Source organism: Indicator indicator, chromosome 7, assembly GCF_027791375.1.
Source record: "Indicator indicator isolate 239-I01 chromosome 7, UM_Iind_1.1, whole genome shotgun sequence".
NCBI classification, from domain to species: domain Eukaryota; kingdom Metazoa; phylum Chordata; class Aves; order Piciformes; family Indicatoridae; genus Indicator; species Indicator indicator.
Window position 1 is genome coordinate 17,217,708 of NC_072016.1, and position 14,158 is coordinate 17,231,865.

Here is a 14,158-nt window from a genome sequence, read left to right on the forward strand (position 1 = left end):
TAGCTTATTCTGTTGTGCCAGAAATCATCAAGCCTCTGTGGAGTTTTAGGCTGAGAAATTACTTGGCTGCAATTTGCATGTGATGTCTGTGCAAGAGGCGAAAATGTTAGCAGGCAAGGGTGTGTGTGGGGAGAAGCAGTGGAAAAATTACAACGAGCTTTAGTCAGCAGGGTTGAACGCAGGGTTCCTCACAAGGGAAGCCTCGTTTATTGAGCAACCTGATCTCTCACTGTGAGATCATATCCAGAAAACAGGTTGAGCCACGTCTGAGGGCGCTGCCCCATGGAATTTATAGATAAGGATGGTTTATATTTGTGTGTTCTCAGCACAGTGAGGCCAGTTACATTCTGCAGCTTACAGAAGGAATAAGCTTCCTGAGGAGTACAGTTATTCCAGTTTACTTGTGGTAAGTTTATTGAAAAGAATTTTTGTTCCTTCTTCTCCCTCCACCCCCTTTAAATCTCAGATTCTGTAACCATGAAGTGTGATACATGTGGTTTTCTTCATCAACAGACCCCAAGTATCCCTACCAAGACTTCAATGGCGTGGTGGAAGGCTTGGGTAAGTAGGGGAAATACCGACGTCAAACACCCTGATTTTTTTGGCACCATAATAAGGTAACTTAGAAGTTGCAGCAGGCGCTGAAAATTAAATGTTTCCATTTAAAAGTTAGCAAGACCTATCTACTGGTTCTCTGACTACAAAATGGCATTCAGTACTTCAAAAACCTCGATTAAGGAAGGTGTTAACATGATTACTAGCTTTAAGAAGGAAAGCACTCTCCCTGGTCCTTCAGTTGAGAGCGGTGCAGCGGGGTGTTTACGTGCCTGTGTACGTGAGGAATTGGTGCTGGGGAACAACAAAGTTACACAGCTAAGGTATGCAAGTTGGGGGCTCCTCATTCACTCTCTTTTGTGACAGTGAGTTCAGAGCACTGGTCTGTGGCCATTTTGGTCCCTAGTTGTGCTGGCAGGCTGTGGTCACAGAGGGAGATGTGGTCAAGCCACAGTACAATTTTCTTTAGTAGATTTTTAATATTGCACTGACAATGTGGACTTGAATGTCTGCTAGGAGCCAGAAATTCTATGAATGTTCTCTTTTTGAACTCTTGTGATTTTAGGAATAATGTGGCAGGATGGGGGATGCTCATGGGGTCTGCTAGGGCACCCTCCAGGGTATGGTTTCAGCCAGGCAGCAGGCAGCTCGGGTGATATGCACAAATCTGGTGACATCCATGGCAGCTCTGCCATTAGCATCTGTTGAAGGTGAGGTGTACCCTCAGGCTTTACCTCCAGGAAACAATAAGCCAAAGCCTTGAAGAGACCTGCTGGTGACATGCAATGGAGGAGCACTGGTAGAGAAGTCTTTCCCAGACCCGTCCCCAGCCACTGTCAGTAGCACACTGCTTTTCTTTGGACTGCTTTTGCCCTGCTTGTGGAAAGATTTGTCCAGGAGTCCCCCTGACAACTTCTTGTGAGGAGGGCTTCATGTTTCAGCAGCCTCTGCAAGGGGGGAAGCCTGCACCAAGGCTCCAGTGCTGCTGTTCCTCTTTCAGCTGAGGCATTGACTGTCCCAGTGCTCACGGCTCAGCAGGGGGCAAGGGGCCTCTGTTGCTACATGCCAGCATAGGTACAAAAGAAATATAGGAAAGTTGTGTTGCAGTGCCTTATACTATCTCAGGTGCAATATATCAAGGGGTAGGAAAACACTTCGCATGGACATGATTGGTTTTCAGGTTCTTGGTTACAATTTTGAAACTGAGGGGTGAGAACTGGAGAAATAAATTGAAAAAAAAAAAAAAAAGAGCAACAAAACCCCAAAAATTCCAACCAAAGAAAGTAAAAGAAGCAACAAACCCAAAAAAACCACTCCAAAACCAATAATACCAAACCAAACAAACACCAAACACCTTGTGGGATGGAATACCAAGATAATGCTTACTTCCCTTCAGTATGTTTCAAACAGGAAATTTTCCTGATCTCAAAATATGATTTTCATATTTACTTTTTCCCCCTCAGAAATTTAAAAACTGTAATCTTCCTTCCTTTCCCTCTGCCTTCCTGTTTCATTTTTTGGAAGCTTAGTATAGTAATTTTTTTTTTCCCAAAGCTTTCTGCTAATCTTCTCCCCATCACCCTCAAAGATGGAAACTGAAAACTTGGAGTGAGAAAACAAGTAGAAAAGCCCTTCACAGGCTCTTGCCATCTCTTACCTGTTGGTATTGAAGTGGGTACAGGCACGAGAAGAAGATGAAAGGGTGAAGGAAGGATGGTAAAAGATTGGTTTACTTTGAAAAACCCTTCATGAAAAATATAGTTCAAGAGCAAAGAGAATGAAAAAAAAAAAAAAGAAAAAACTTTTAAAGAAACTTTACACTGGAAAAAAAAAAGAAGAAAAAAACCCAACAAAACCCAGTAGCCCCTCCCCGTTCCCAAATTCCTGCTTTTCAAATAGGTTTCTGGTAGGAAAACTTTTAATCCTCTTTCCCTTCATTTGTAAGTAAAACTTTTCAGAGCATCAGCTGTAAGGCATGTTGATTCCACTACTTTCATACAAATTATTAATATTCACATGACAGTTAGGCTGATACCTTGAGCAGTTTCAGTTAGGTAATTCCCAATTCATCTGGGAAACAAGATCAAATGGTCAGTGTTTGCCTGGAAAACTGTTGTGATTGTACCTGTGCTTGAACAATTGTGTACACAGAGAAAGAGGTGTAGGAGTGAGTCATGAGTGTGCTGACTGGGCCACCCATTGTAAATGTTTATTGGAATTAATACCACAAAAAGGCCATTGTTTAATTTGTTTCCGCTGCCCCCAAATGAAAGCCCAGCTCTGCACTCCCTCTTTCACTGAGTCACCAGGCATGAGTCCAGGATGTTTCTTTCACATGGCATGCAGCTAGAGAGGTTTATCCATCTTCTTCAGAGCAAAGTCAGGTGGATGCCCCTTTTCCAGGGCATTTGTGATGGTGCTGGCTCACTTCAGAGGACCAGAAAAGGTCTGCAATGGTCCTACCAGATCAGCCAAACTTTTCCAGGCTGATGACAAACCATTAAGGGTGGCAATGCTAAAAGCTGCTCTTCTGCAGTGACAGCTTAACCACAGCCTTAAACTTGCTGCTCAATAATCACTAGGATTGAAACCTGCATCTGTTGTGAAGTTTCCTGTTGATACCATCTGCTTCATAGCTGCTCTTTCTGCAGGGAGCAAGGTGTGGTAGTATAGGAGTCTGTGCTGGCCGGAAAGCAGAATTCTCCAATCTTGCTGCTTGAATGTATTGCCTCTCACGGGACTTCTCATTGCATTTCTGTTACTTGCTACTGGTCCCAGAGCTTGGCTGGCAAAGGGGCCAGTATGCAAACATGTGCCAGCTATACCTACGGGTAAAGCACTTGAAAGGGACACCGGCGTGGGTTTGCCTGTAGCCAGCCTGAGCATCTGTGCAGCACAATGCAGGCACGCTTTAGCTCCAGTGGCAGGCTAGAACTGACATCTGCTGACAGACACTCTTAAGCACTCGGCCTCTCATTAAGAGCCAGGAGTGCAGATCCCAAAGGGAACTTCCACAAGTTTTTTGGTTTCTTTTTTTGTTGTTGTTTTCTTTCTACCTGGCAAGGATCATTTGAAGGCTTACTCCTCTTAGGAAGCCTTTTTCACTGTGGAGGACTTTGGTGACCTAGAAGGACTCTAGAAGAGAAGCAGAACCCACTTTCAATCAGGAAATAAGAGAAGAAGGGATCTGTATCATAGCAGGGGGCTGCTGGGAAACACTTGGTGATCCATGTGCTCTAAGACAGATAGGACAACCATAGTGATTTCTTCTGGTCTGTAAGCTCTGATTTGAAGGTACTTTTTACCTGACTGTGAAGCCACCCCCACTGGAAAATCGCTCAGCACATATTAATATTATTAACTCCATTCCTGCAAGTAAATTTATCATTGTCATTTCCTGGGGCAACTTAAATCTCTCTGCTGCTAACTACTTGCATACTCCCCTGTTGATAGAACCTTACTGTCAGAGATGAGTCAATAGATTCTAGCCATTGCCTTGACTGATAGTTTTTATTAAATTGAAGCTCTTAAGCCTGCTTTCTGGTTGATGGCCCTACTACCTTGTGGTGACTGGAATGAGTCTCAGCATGTCTTTCTGCCCTGGGACTCTGGCACTAGCAATGCCTTAGGGGTCTGTCTGAAGCATTCTTGCGTAGCTGGCCTTTGGTTCAGTGGAGATCAAACCTGCACTCCAGACAGGTCTTTTCCTTCAAAATAGTTTCAGGGCCCAAATGCTTTCAGTGGAGATGCTTCATTTTTGAAACTAGCTGTGCAGATGTACAACAGCAGCCGAATAAAGCGGCTACTTAAAAGGTAAGAGCATGACTGTTCCATGAAATTGAAAAACTGTGTTTAAAAAAACTACCCTGCACCAAATAACTGGGAAATGCAGTGTGATAGCATACATGCTGTGAGGCATTGTATTTAAGGAATGAATAAGAAAGTCTAGCCCACTCTGCTTTTTCTGCCAGACTGCCTGCACTAGCGACTATTACAGCATTGTCAGTTGTGCTTTATCCTTCATACTTTTTCCAGGAGCCAAAGATTGGTCCACAGAGGCAGACGCAGGAAACTTTTAAGTTCTCTTTGGAGTTCTGCTCTGCTAGGAGACTTTGAACCGATCCTTTCACTTTTCTGTGCCTTCCCCACATGTAGGCAATGAGTAATATTAATGTTCTTTCAAAATACTTTTTCTTCAGTTGATGAAAGCAGTGGTGAAAAGTCCTGTATTTTTCTTCTTCTTTCAGAGTGAAGCAGAGGGTATATCTGTGATAGGGGCTTCAAACTTTGACCCCACACCTGATGCTCAGACTCTGTACAAGGCCATGAAAGGGCTTGGTGAGTTGACTCCAACCACATGTGTAAATTCAATTTTGCTTATGGTTTCCAACTTTGCAATTATTTCTTAAGAAAACTGCAGCCAGATATAGAACTTTCTTCTTTCTTTTCTTTTCTTTTCTTTTCTTTTTTCCCATGTGAAAAATTAAAAATTAAAGTGTACACGCTTAAACTTCTGCTTGAAGGCAATGAGCTAGGGAAGGTGATCTGAATATTTGAATTGGGATGTTGGACTGGTCTCAACTAACTTCTGTGCACAGTGTTTATGGCTTATTGTTGCTCTCCACAGGGACGGATGAACAAGCTATAATTGATGTCCTAACCAAGAGGACCAATATGCAGCGTCAACAGATTGCCAAATCCTTCAAAGCACAGTTTGGAAAGGTTCTTCCAATACAAAGCCATTTTCAGTCACTGTTTCTCTGCATGCAGGATTTAGTAAATCATGGAATCATTGGTTGGAAGGAACCTCAAAGATCATCTAGGTCCAACCTCCTTGTCATTGGCAGAGACACCTCCCACTGGAATGGTTGTACAGTTCACTTGCATGCATGATGCAAACAATATGCATGTCTTCTGCAAATAAGTAGATTATTTCTTACAAGGTCGGATGTGAACATGTGGAATTAATCTTTTTTTTCTGGGAAAACTGTTTTTTCTCCAGTTGTTATAATTTATTTTGTAAAATGCATTTTGACCATTTTTCTTTTTAAAATCTATTTTAAGTTAAAGGGTACCTTCTTGGTGGTTTTGAAGCAGTAACAAAAATTACCACCATAGTGGTATTTTGAGTAAAATATTGGTCTGGGACCATTTAAAATCCCAAAGAAAATTCAAATAGTTGGTTGGGAGTTTTTTGTTGTTGGGGTTTATTTGACTTTTTTTTTTTAATTCCTACAATGAAAACTTTGCCAGCCATGTTTTCCTGTGGCTATCTTTCTGCTTTGATAAAATCCTACTTTTATTGGGAATGTTTTCCACCACAAAACAGGCAGCAGCCCTACTCTGGAGTCTACAATAACCCTTGCTGGAAAGGAGACTGCCATGCAAGTGCCTTAGAAAGAGAAGCAAATGCAGGGGTGGCCAAATCTTGGACAACGAATAGAGTGTTTGCATCCCACTAAACCAGGGAGAGTCATACCTTTAAAATCCTGCATAGTAGTAAAAGGAAAGTTTGAATTCTATCATCAAACAGATCACATGCCTGATTCTGCAAGTGTCCTGAGTTCATGTTTTTGTGCAGGCTTTGGGAATCATCTCTGTCTGAAGCTACATCCCTTGCTCAGTTCAAAGCCATCGGCTGACTGGCTCTGCTCACCAAGTAAAGCAGGGTGGCAGAAGATTTTAATCTTCCTGAATCTGGTGCAGAATTAATTAGTACCTAGGAGAAGCTTGAGTACTGGGACAACATAGGAAGCATGGAATGACCTAGACAAATCCCATTCTGAATTTGGGTGCCTTTTTTGGTCCCAGGATCTTTTCTAATAAGCTATCAACATAATGCTGTCATTCAGCTTCATTGCTGTAGGTCATGGGGATGGAAACACTACCAGACAGTAAAAACATAATGTAAGGCCTTTTTTTCTGACTGTGTGATGCATGTTTAACAGGATCTGATTGAAAGCCTGAAGTCAGAACTGAGTGGCAACTTTGAGAGGCTCATTGTAGCTCTCATGTACTCCCCACTCAAGTATGATGCCAAGGAGCTCTATGATGCCATGAAGGTAATCGAATTGCATGCTACTAGTTAAGTAGTAGCACAGATACAGTGCTGATTTTCTGTAATTTATTTCTCAATAACACTTGCTTGTTAATGCAAGTGGTAATAACTGGGCTATTATATGATTAAGTTTGTTATTTGCAATAACATTTGAGAAATAGTTAATTACACTATTAGTGCAGATTCTGGATGAAAATCCTACTTTAATATTTAGAGCTGTATGAGAGTTTCTGCACGTTTGTGTCTCATAGAGCCTGGGGAAGGCAACAGCAGAACTAAATTCTGTTTTGGTGAGGAAGGAATATCCACAGATTATGCGGTTTTGTTAAACACCTCTTTGCTGCTTTCTGCAGTGCCTCTGCTGAATGGAGTGAAATGAAATAAAGCTACTGCCCTGACATTCCACCCGAGCTATGAAACCTTTAAGAAATTAAGGAGTCATGTGTTAGCTGGGGTTGCCTAGAGTCCTACCTATTGATACAATATTTTTTCAAGTTCAGATGCAGCGAGGTCTATTAAAATGGTACAAAGATGGACTGACCAGCAAGCACTGGTCTCCTTGTATCCCTTTAAATCGTCTGTCGTCAAATATTCAAATCCAGAAATGCATTGCAGCAGTGCAGGGTTGCATAAAATCATCCTTTATGAATTAGGCATCTCAGTAAAACAAACATTGTTCAACCCAAATGTGCCTTGTGTCTCCAGCTTTCATCATGACTTTTTCACAGCTCAGCACAACAGCCTAACACGTAGCTGCCATCTGACTCCTCACTTAACCACACTTCTTCAGCAGTAAATTATACTCCCTGACTGTAATCCTTTATCCACCTTTATTTCTCCACTATATTTTCTACTACAGGGTGTGGGAACGAGTGAAGATGTTATCATAGAGATCCTGGCATCCCGGACAAAAGCACAGATCAAAGAGATAGTCAAGGCCTACAAAGAAGGTAGAGTGCCTGTGGCTCTGGTTTGTGGGGACAGAGTAATATGTGATTGCTTGATTGCACAGCAGGAATGGTATTGCCAGCTAACACTATCAGCATGAAAATGTTTGGTTCTTTTTTTTTTTTTTTTTAAAGCAAGAAGGTGCAAGCTAACTCTGCTTTCAGCCTGGCAAACAGAACGTGGGTATGCTGAGAGAGTTTGAAAATCCCTTTCTAGGTCTCCATACAGCTACAGGAATAGGTCAGCAAATCACAAATTTGGTTCAGCTTGGCCACACAGGCTATTGTCCAAACACAAAAAACACAGTTATGGCTTTTTCTCCCCATTAAATACACCCTAGATGTGAATTTATTAAAGATGTATTTGTAAATATTCAGTGTCTCTTTGGACCTTTAAACTACATCTCTAATATTAGTTCTATGTTTATGCCTTGGGTATTAGTGGAGCTAGTGACTCGGATGCAAATACCAAACTGGGTATAACTGAGGGGGTGAGCTGATCTTAGACCTATCTTTTTTTCCCCTAGTGACCTTCTGGACTAGTGTCAGGTAGTTGTGTACTTGGCTGACTTATAATATCCTGACCCTATCATGCACACCCTATCCTTCCTTGTATTTGTCTTTCTGTTGAATAGAATATGGTTCTGATCTGGAACGAGACATAAAATCGGAAACAAGTGGCTACTTGGAACAGATTCTGGTTTGTCTTCTTCAGGTAATGCTAGAGGAGAGTAGTGTGCATATAAAGACCCTCATGGTTTTCTTTTCCTTTTTTTGGAGAAGACATGAAATATTACTGCTTGTGTACTCTGCAGAAACAGCTGAGAAGGAAAGTTGATCTTTGCCCTGAATGTATGCTGTGATCCTTGTATATGGAAGAATCTTATGAGAGACAATGGTTATCTTTCTGTTTCTTCTCATAGGGTGAAAGGGACAATGCCACTCTCTATGTGGATACAGCACTGGCTCGCCAGGATGCAGAGGTACTCTCAAATGCCTGTGAACGCAGACATGCCTGCATCCCACCTGTCTTTAACTTCAGAGTGCTAGTCAGCAGCATAAACCTGGTCAGATGGAGACATAGTAATTTGGGGAAGGATGTTCTTCAAGGAGAAGCAGCTTTGGGTTCTTTAACCTTACCTATACCTTACCTATAACCTTACCTATACTGCCAAGCCTTGCTGTTCCAAAAATGAAAGCTGGACTTGGGTTCAGCTGCCTTTGATACATGAAAGTATATGGGTATGGTGGAGTAGGACAGCAAAGAATAGGGAAGAAACCTCGAAAATATTGTTGGATGCCCCAGCTGCTGCAGGAAGGATAGAAAGGATGGAGATAGTGGCTGCTCCAATTTTTCTGGAAGATACTGTGAAGGATTTTCATAATGAACCATTCTGGGAGAGTCTAGTTCTGTTCACTTGTGTAAACAGTTACTAGTTAAATTTTACATTACTTCAAACCTTTTTACCCTAGCAGTGTATTAAGCCAAGCTCTATTCCTTTATTAGCTGCACACACAGAACATCTCTCTAACAATTCTGTGTTAATTTACAGGCTCTCTATGCTGCTGGGGAGAAGATAAAGGGCACTGATGAGGAACAGTTCATCACCATCTTGTGCAAAAGGAGTGCCACACACTTGCTGAAAGGTATGGAGAAAAGCTGATGCTCCCAAGCCTCTGAATGAGCCTAAAACAAGAGGCAGGGCTATAGGTGTGAGAGATGTGTGGTCAGAAATAAGTGTTTAAATTCTTGGTCATGCAGTGTTAAAAAGCTGCCAGCAGATTTCACAAAAAACTTATGAAGTCTTAGTGCTGCTGAAAATTGAGTGGCTTAGCTAGAAGTCCCTATACAGTGGTGATGGCTGGATGGGAGAGCTGTTTTCATGAACCCAAAGAGAGAGTCCCTTTCTAACCAGTTAAGAGCAAGTAGCAGACAGACCCATGAATCCTTGGATGTGGGTTCCCTTGGGAAAAAAATCACCCATAAAATAGGTGAATATTCAGCACCAGAGAACCATGAAGTGTGTGCTGCATTTCTGTCCCAGGCTTTTCTGAGGGCATCAGAGACTGCTGGGAGGGAAGATACCAACCCAGATCCAGCTTAGGGAACCCTCTGCTCCCTGCTACCCTGTGCAGTGGAAAGCTGGTCTTGTAATCTTGAGGCATTTGAGGCAAGCCAAGGCTCTGACTAGCAGATTTTATGACAGCTGAATCTAAGCATATCAAGTAGTATGTAAATCAGCTGGACCCAAACTGATAACCGGTGATAAATTAGGTAAGCCTAAGGTTTTTCAAGCTGAGGTCTTTTGAGGCCCTTGAGGACAGCTTCCCTTTATGACTCAAATTAATCTCCCAGCATCACTTAAGCAAACAAACAAAAGAATGTTTGGCTCTGTCTGTCTTTAAGAACTTAATTTCAACTAGTTTTTGTCAGGATGCAACCAATCTTTGGTATTGTCAAGCAAGTGCTTTCCTCTGTGCTACAGCAGGCTGTAACTACTTGTCTTTAAAACCTGGGTGTAATTGTTGCAATTGGTTGAGGGGTTTTTGTTGTTTTTTGGGGGGTTGGGTTTTTTTGGTGTTTACAATAAGACTGGATGAGGAAATTAATGCCCTAGTTTAGTTTATTAGATGGTGTCAGGTGATAGGTTGGACTTGGTGATCTCAAAGGTCTTTTCCAACCTGGTTAATTCTGTGATTCTGTGGGGTTTTTTTGTTTGGCTGGTTGGTTTTGTTTTTAATTGTAGTTGAAATAATAAGTTTTCCTGAACTGGTGTTGTCATTTAAATGTCCAAGGGCCAAAAGTGGCATAATCCTACATTTCATTTGAGTTTATTCTGGCTTCTGAACTTGGGACATCAAGAAGCACAAGACTGAATGATGTCTCCATCATTTCTGAGGTTAAAGACAGCAATGAAGGGTCAGATTTCAAATGAATATGAGATGATTGAACTTGCTTTTCCAAATGAAGGCAGAGAATTAAGATCTGTGGATGGGTTGGGTTTTTGTGAACATTGCAGTCTGGTTTTGTAGATGATTTCTGAGCTTGACCAAAGCCTTCTAAAGTTGTTGTAAATTTGGCTATTGCATTAGCAAAATCTCAGTTTCCGTGTTGCCACCAAGCAATACTTGTAAATACTGGGCACAAAACACTTGAGCAGTTGCTTGGTCAAAAATTGAAGTCCTTTGTATTTCAAACAGTGTTTGAAGAGTACCAGAAACTGGCTGGTAAGAATATAGAAGACTCTATCAAGAGTGAAACTAATGGTTCACTTGAAGATGCCATGCTGGCTATTGGTAAGAGTGGCTGTGTTTTGTTGTTTTGTTTTTTTTTCTTTGAGTCTGCTGCCTTTTCACCTTCAGTAGTTGACTCAGATCCCAAGAGCACGTTGAGTTAATGGACAACATGTTGAATCTCTGTTACTGGCTGCCCAGGACTGGAAATACCATTAATTCTTACTGAACTTTTTTGTATGCCTAGTGAAATGCACCAGGAACATCCGTTGCTACTTTGCAGAGAGATTGTATCATGCTTTAAAGGTAAGAATCTTCATTCTGTCTTACTTGTTTCCATACTGGACTTCATTTACAACCTGGCTTCAACCAGCCCAAATTAGAAAAGCTGGTAAAATCCAGCAAGTATAGTTCTATTGTTGCAAGCAACAGCAGAATCCTTTCAAACAGTAGAAAAGGGTAGAAAAAAGTACCCTTTAAGCTTGAGTTACCAAAGAAGTCTGGCTTTTCTCACTTGGGAGTCTGCAAGGAATTCAGTCCCACCTTCTGTAACATGGATAATACTTCTGATAGGGGCTTTTATAGGAAGCTGATCATGGTGGAGTTTTGCCTGTGATGCTAAGGTAATGGACTGCAATTCTCTCTATGGCAATATAAAAGAAAAGAGTTCCAAATGGAATCACATAAGGCATCTGCAGATTGTGCCCCTGTAACTCTTAACTGAAATGTAAAAGTTGTCAACTCCCTCAACAACTCCAAGTGCCAGGTTCTGCAGTTTGGCCACAAGAATCCCATGCAGTGACACAGGCTGGGGGTAGAGTGGCTGGAGAGCAGCCAGGCAGAAAGGAACCTGGGGGTACTGTTTGACAGTCAGCTGAAAATGAGCCAGCAGTGTAGCATCCTGGCCTGCATCAGAAATAGTGTGGCCGGCAGGAGTAGGGAAGTCATTCTTCCCCTATACTCAACACTGGTTAGACCATACCTTGAGTACTGTATCCAGTTCTGGGCTTCTCAATTTAAGAAGGACATTGAGATAGTTGAACGTGTCCAGAGAAGGGCAGCAAGGCTGGTGAGAGGTCTCAAGCACAATCCCTATGAGGAGAGGTTGAGGGAGCTGGGGGTGTTTAGCCTGGAGAAGAGGAGGCTCAGGGCTGACCTTACTGCTCTCTGCAACTACCTGAAAGGAGGTTGTAGACAGATTGGGGTTGGTTTCTTCTTCCAGACAGTCAGTGGCAGAACGAGAGGACACAGTCTCAAGCTGTGCCAGGGGAAGTTTAGGCTCGAAGTGAGGAGAAAGTTCTTCCCAGAAAGAGTAATTGGCCCATGGAATGTGCTGCCCAGAGAGACAGTGGAGTCACTATCCCTAAAGGTGTTCAAAAAAGGATTGGATGTTGCACTTGGAGCCATGGTTTAGTAGTCAGGAGGTGTTAGGTAATAGGTTGGACTTGATGATGTCTGAGGTCTTTTCCAGCCTGGCTGATTCTGTGATTCTGTGAAGTTTGTGGAAAGATCAGATAACTGATGATTTATTTTACTGTCAATATGATCTTAATTTTCCCATGAGTAATTAAACAGTATTGGTTGAAATCAAGTGTTGCATGGGTTATGATGTAGAAGGGCAATATATACTCAGTACCTACTTCCAACTCTGCAGCAGCACATTTGCTGTGTTTGGCATGTGCATAGACTTATAGCACATTTCCATGGTGGGCTTGTGGTAGTGGCCACTGGGTTAGGAGTAAAGGTTTAGCCTCCATAAAGAGAAGCAGATGAGCTGCAGAACATGCACCAAATAATGTTTGAAAGCTAACTCCTCCTATCCTGGACCAGTTTGCAATAGCTTATCCCTTGAACACTCACTTCCACCACAGACTGATAGATCTGTTTTTTCAGGGGGCTGGCACCGATGATGGGACACTTATAAGGGTGATTGTTTCTCGAAGTGAAGTTGACTTAAATCTTATAAAACCTGAATTCAAGCGTATTGCAGGAAAGACTCTCTCCAGTATGATTCTGGTAAGCAGCATCTTTATAAGATGGCTCTTGGCTATCACATGTATTTCTAACCTGTCCAGCACTGTGGGATGCTTCCATGATTGGTCTCATTAGAAATGTCATTTCCACTAAAATCTTAGTTCTCCTTCATTAGGCCTATTAATAGTCATCTCCTTGAGAGACATACATGTCTGAAAGGTGAATTGGATTCTACACCCTGTAAGTGACTTGGGCAAAGCCAAACCTGAGGAGAAACTGCTCCGTGACTTTCATAGATTAGATTCTCTCTTCATGCACTTCATGATCTCCTAGATGAATCTAGATTCATTTAATCCTCCCATTTTCTCTTTTCTCTCTGCTGTCCTTAACTACCTCAAGGCAGTCAAAATGATACTGGATTTTTTTAATTTGTTTTTTTGTTTTGTTTTGGGTTTGTTGCTTGGTTAGTTCAGGTTGGATTTCTTTAGCTGACTTGTCCCAGATGAAGACCTACTCTATGCTGTGGTGAGATCGATTTAGGAACTGAACCTTATCAAAGCCTATTGTAGCTTTCAAGGTTTGAGTCTCATATTTGCATGAATGACCCTCCCCTATGAGGGCTGAAATGCTGGATTTTGCTATTTGTCCTAAGGACTCTGGAACATTCCTTTCCCCCAGTGCAAATGGCACAGAAGCCCTGTCCTTAGCAATCCTCATGGGAAGTCTGTTTTTGTAATGAAGGTCCTTTCTTCTAATTGACATTGTCAGTGTCTGTCATGTTGATTAATGATCAGTCTTCCAGGATCTGTATGGAATATTCATTCCTTCTGAGAAGTTGAACTGCCTTTACACCTGACATCACAAAAATTCAAAGGGAAGATATTTTTTTATCTAGTAACATTTTCTGTAGACCAAAATGACCATATTCGTGGCTTTAAAAAAAATGTCATGTGCTGGGGCCTGTAGGGGAGAGACCCTACACACATTCCTAGGAACATAAAATCTGAACACAACAGGCTTTACTGCTTTCATTTGTGCTGACTTTGTCTGTGCTCTTCTGCGGAATGGAGTCCTGATCAACTGGTCACCTAGATTCCAAAGAAAAGTACTGGACTTGATAAATGTTATTTCAGGTGGCAGCTAAAAGCCTCATTTCTCAGTTCACTTTTGATGATGTTTCAGCTGGCAGTAACTCTGCTGAAGTCTGGCTTGCTCTCTCTGAAGTCTTTTTCCTGTGCAGGCATATTCCATGGACTGACAAAGTCAGCATTCAGAGTGTACAAAGGAGCTTCCACATTCACCTTTTTTTTTTTTTTTATTTTCCTTCTGTCAGGATGACACCAGTGGTGATTACAAGACAGCCTTGCTGAATCTCTGCGGCAGTGACTGA

At 41.9% G+C, this 14,158-nt stretch overlaps 1 protein-coding gene across 5 annotated transcripts; it reads left to right on the plus strand.

The window, feature by feature from the left end:
- Window positions 1-237: 237 nt before the first annotated feature.
- LOC128967864 (annexin A8-like) lies at window positions 238-14,158 on the plus strand. Of its 5 annotated transcripts, XM_054382121.1 has the most exons (13): window positions 238-410; window positions 522-561; window positions 4,803-4,893; window positions 5,183-5,277; window positions 6,504-6,617; window positions 7,473-7,563; window positions 8,196-8,275; window positions 8,484-8,543; window positions 9,114-9,207; window positions 10,762-10,857; window positions 11,042-11,100; window positions 12,688-12,810; window positions 14,102-14,158. In XM_054382121.1, exons 2-13 carry the CDS (start codon window positions 541-543, stop codon window positions 14,156-14,158), a joined length of 981 nt encoding a protein of 326 aa, XP_054238096.1. In that variant the 5' UTR covers window positions 238-410; window positions 522-540. The 5 variants fall into 5 exon arrangements, with proteins under 5 accessions (XP_054238096.1, XP_054238091.1, XP_054238093.1 ...); XM_054382116.1 differs by lacking the exon at window positions 238-410 and having other exon boundaries at window positions 541-561; window positions 4,803-4,960; window positions 5,130-5,277; XM_054382118.1 differs by lacking the exons at window positions 238-410; window positions 7,473-7,563; window positions 8,196-8,275 and having other exon boundaries at window positions 541-561.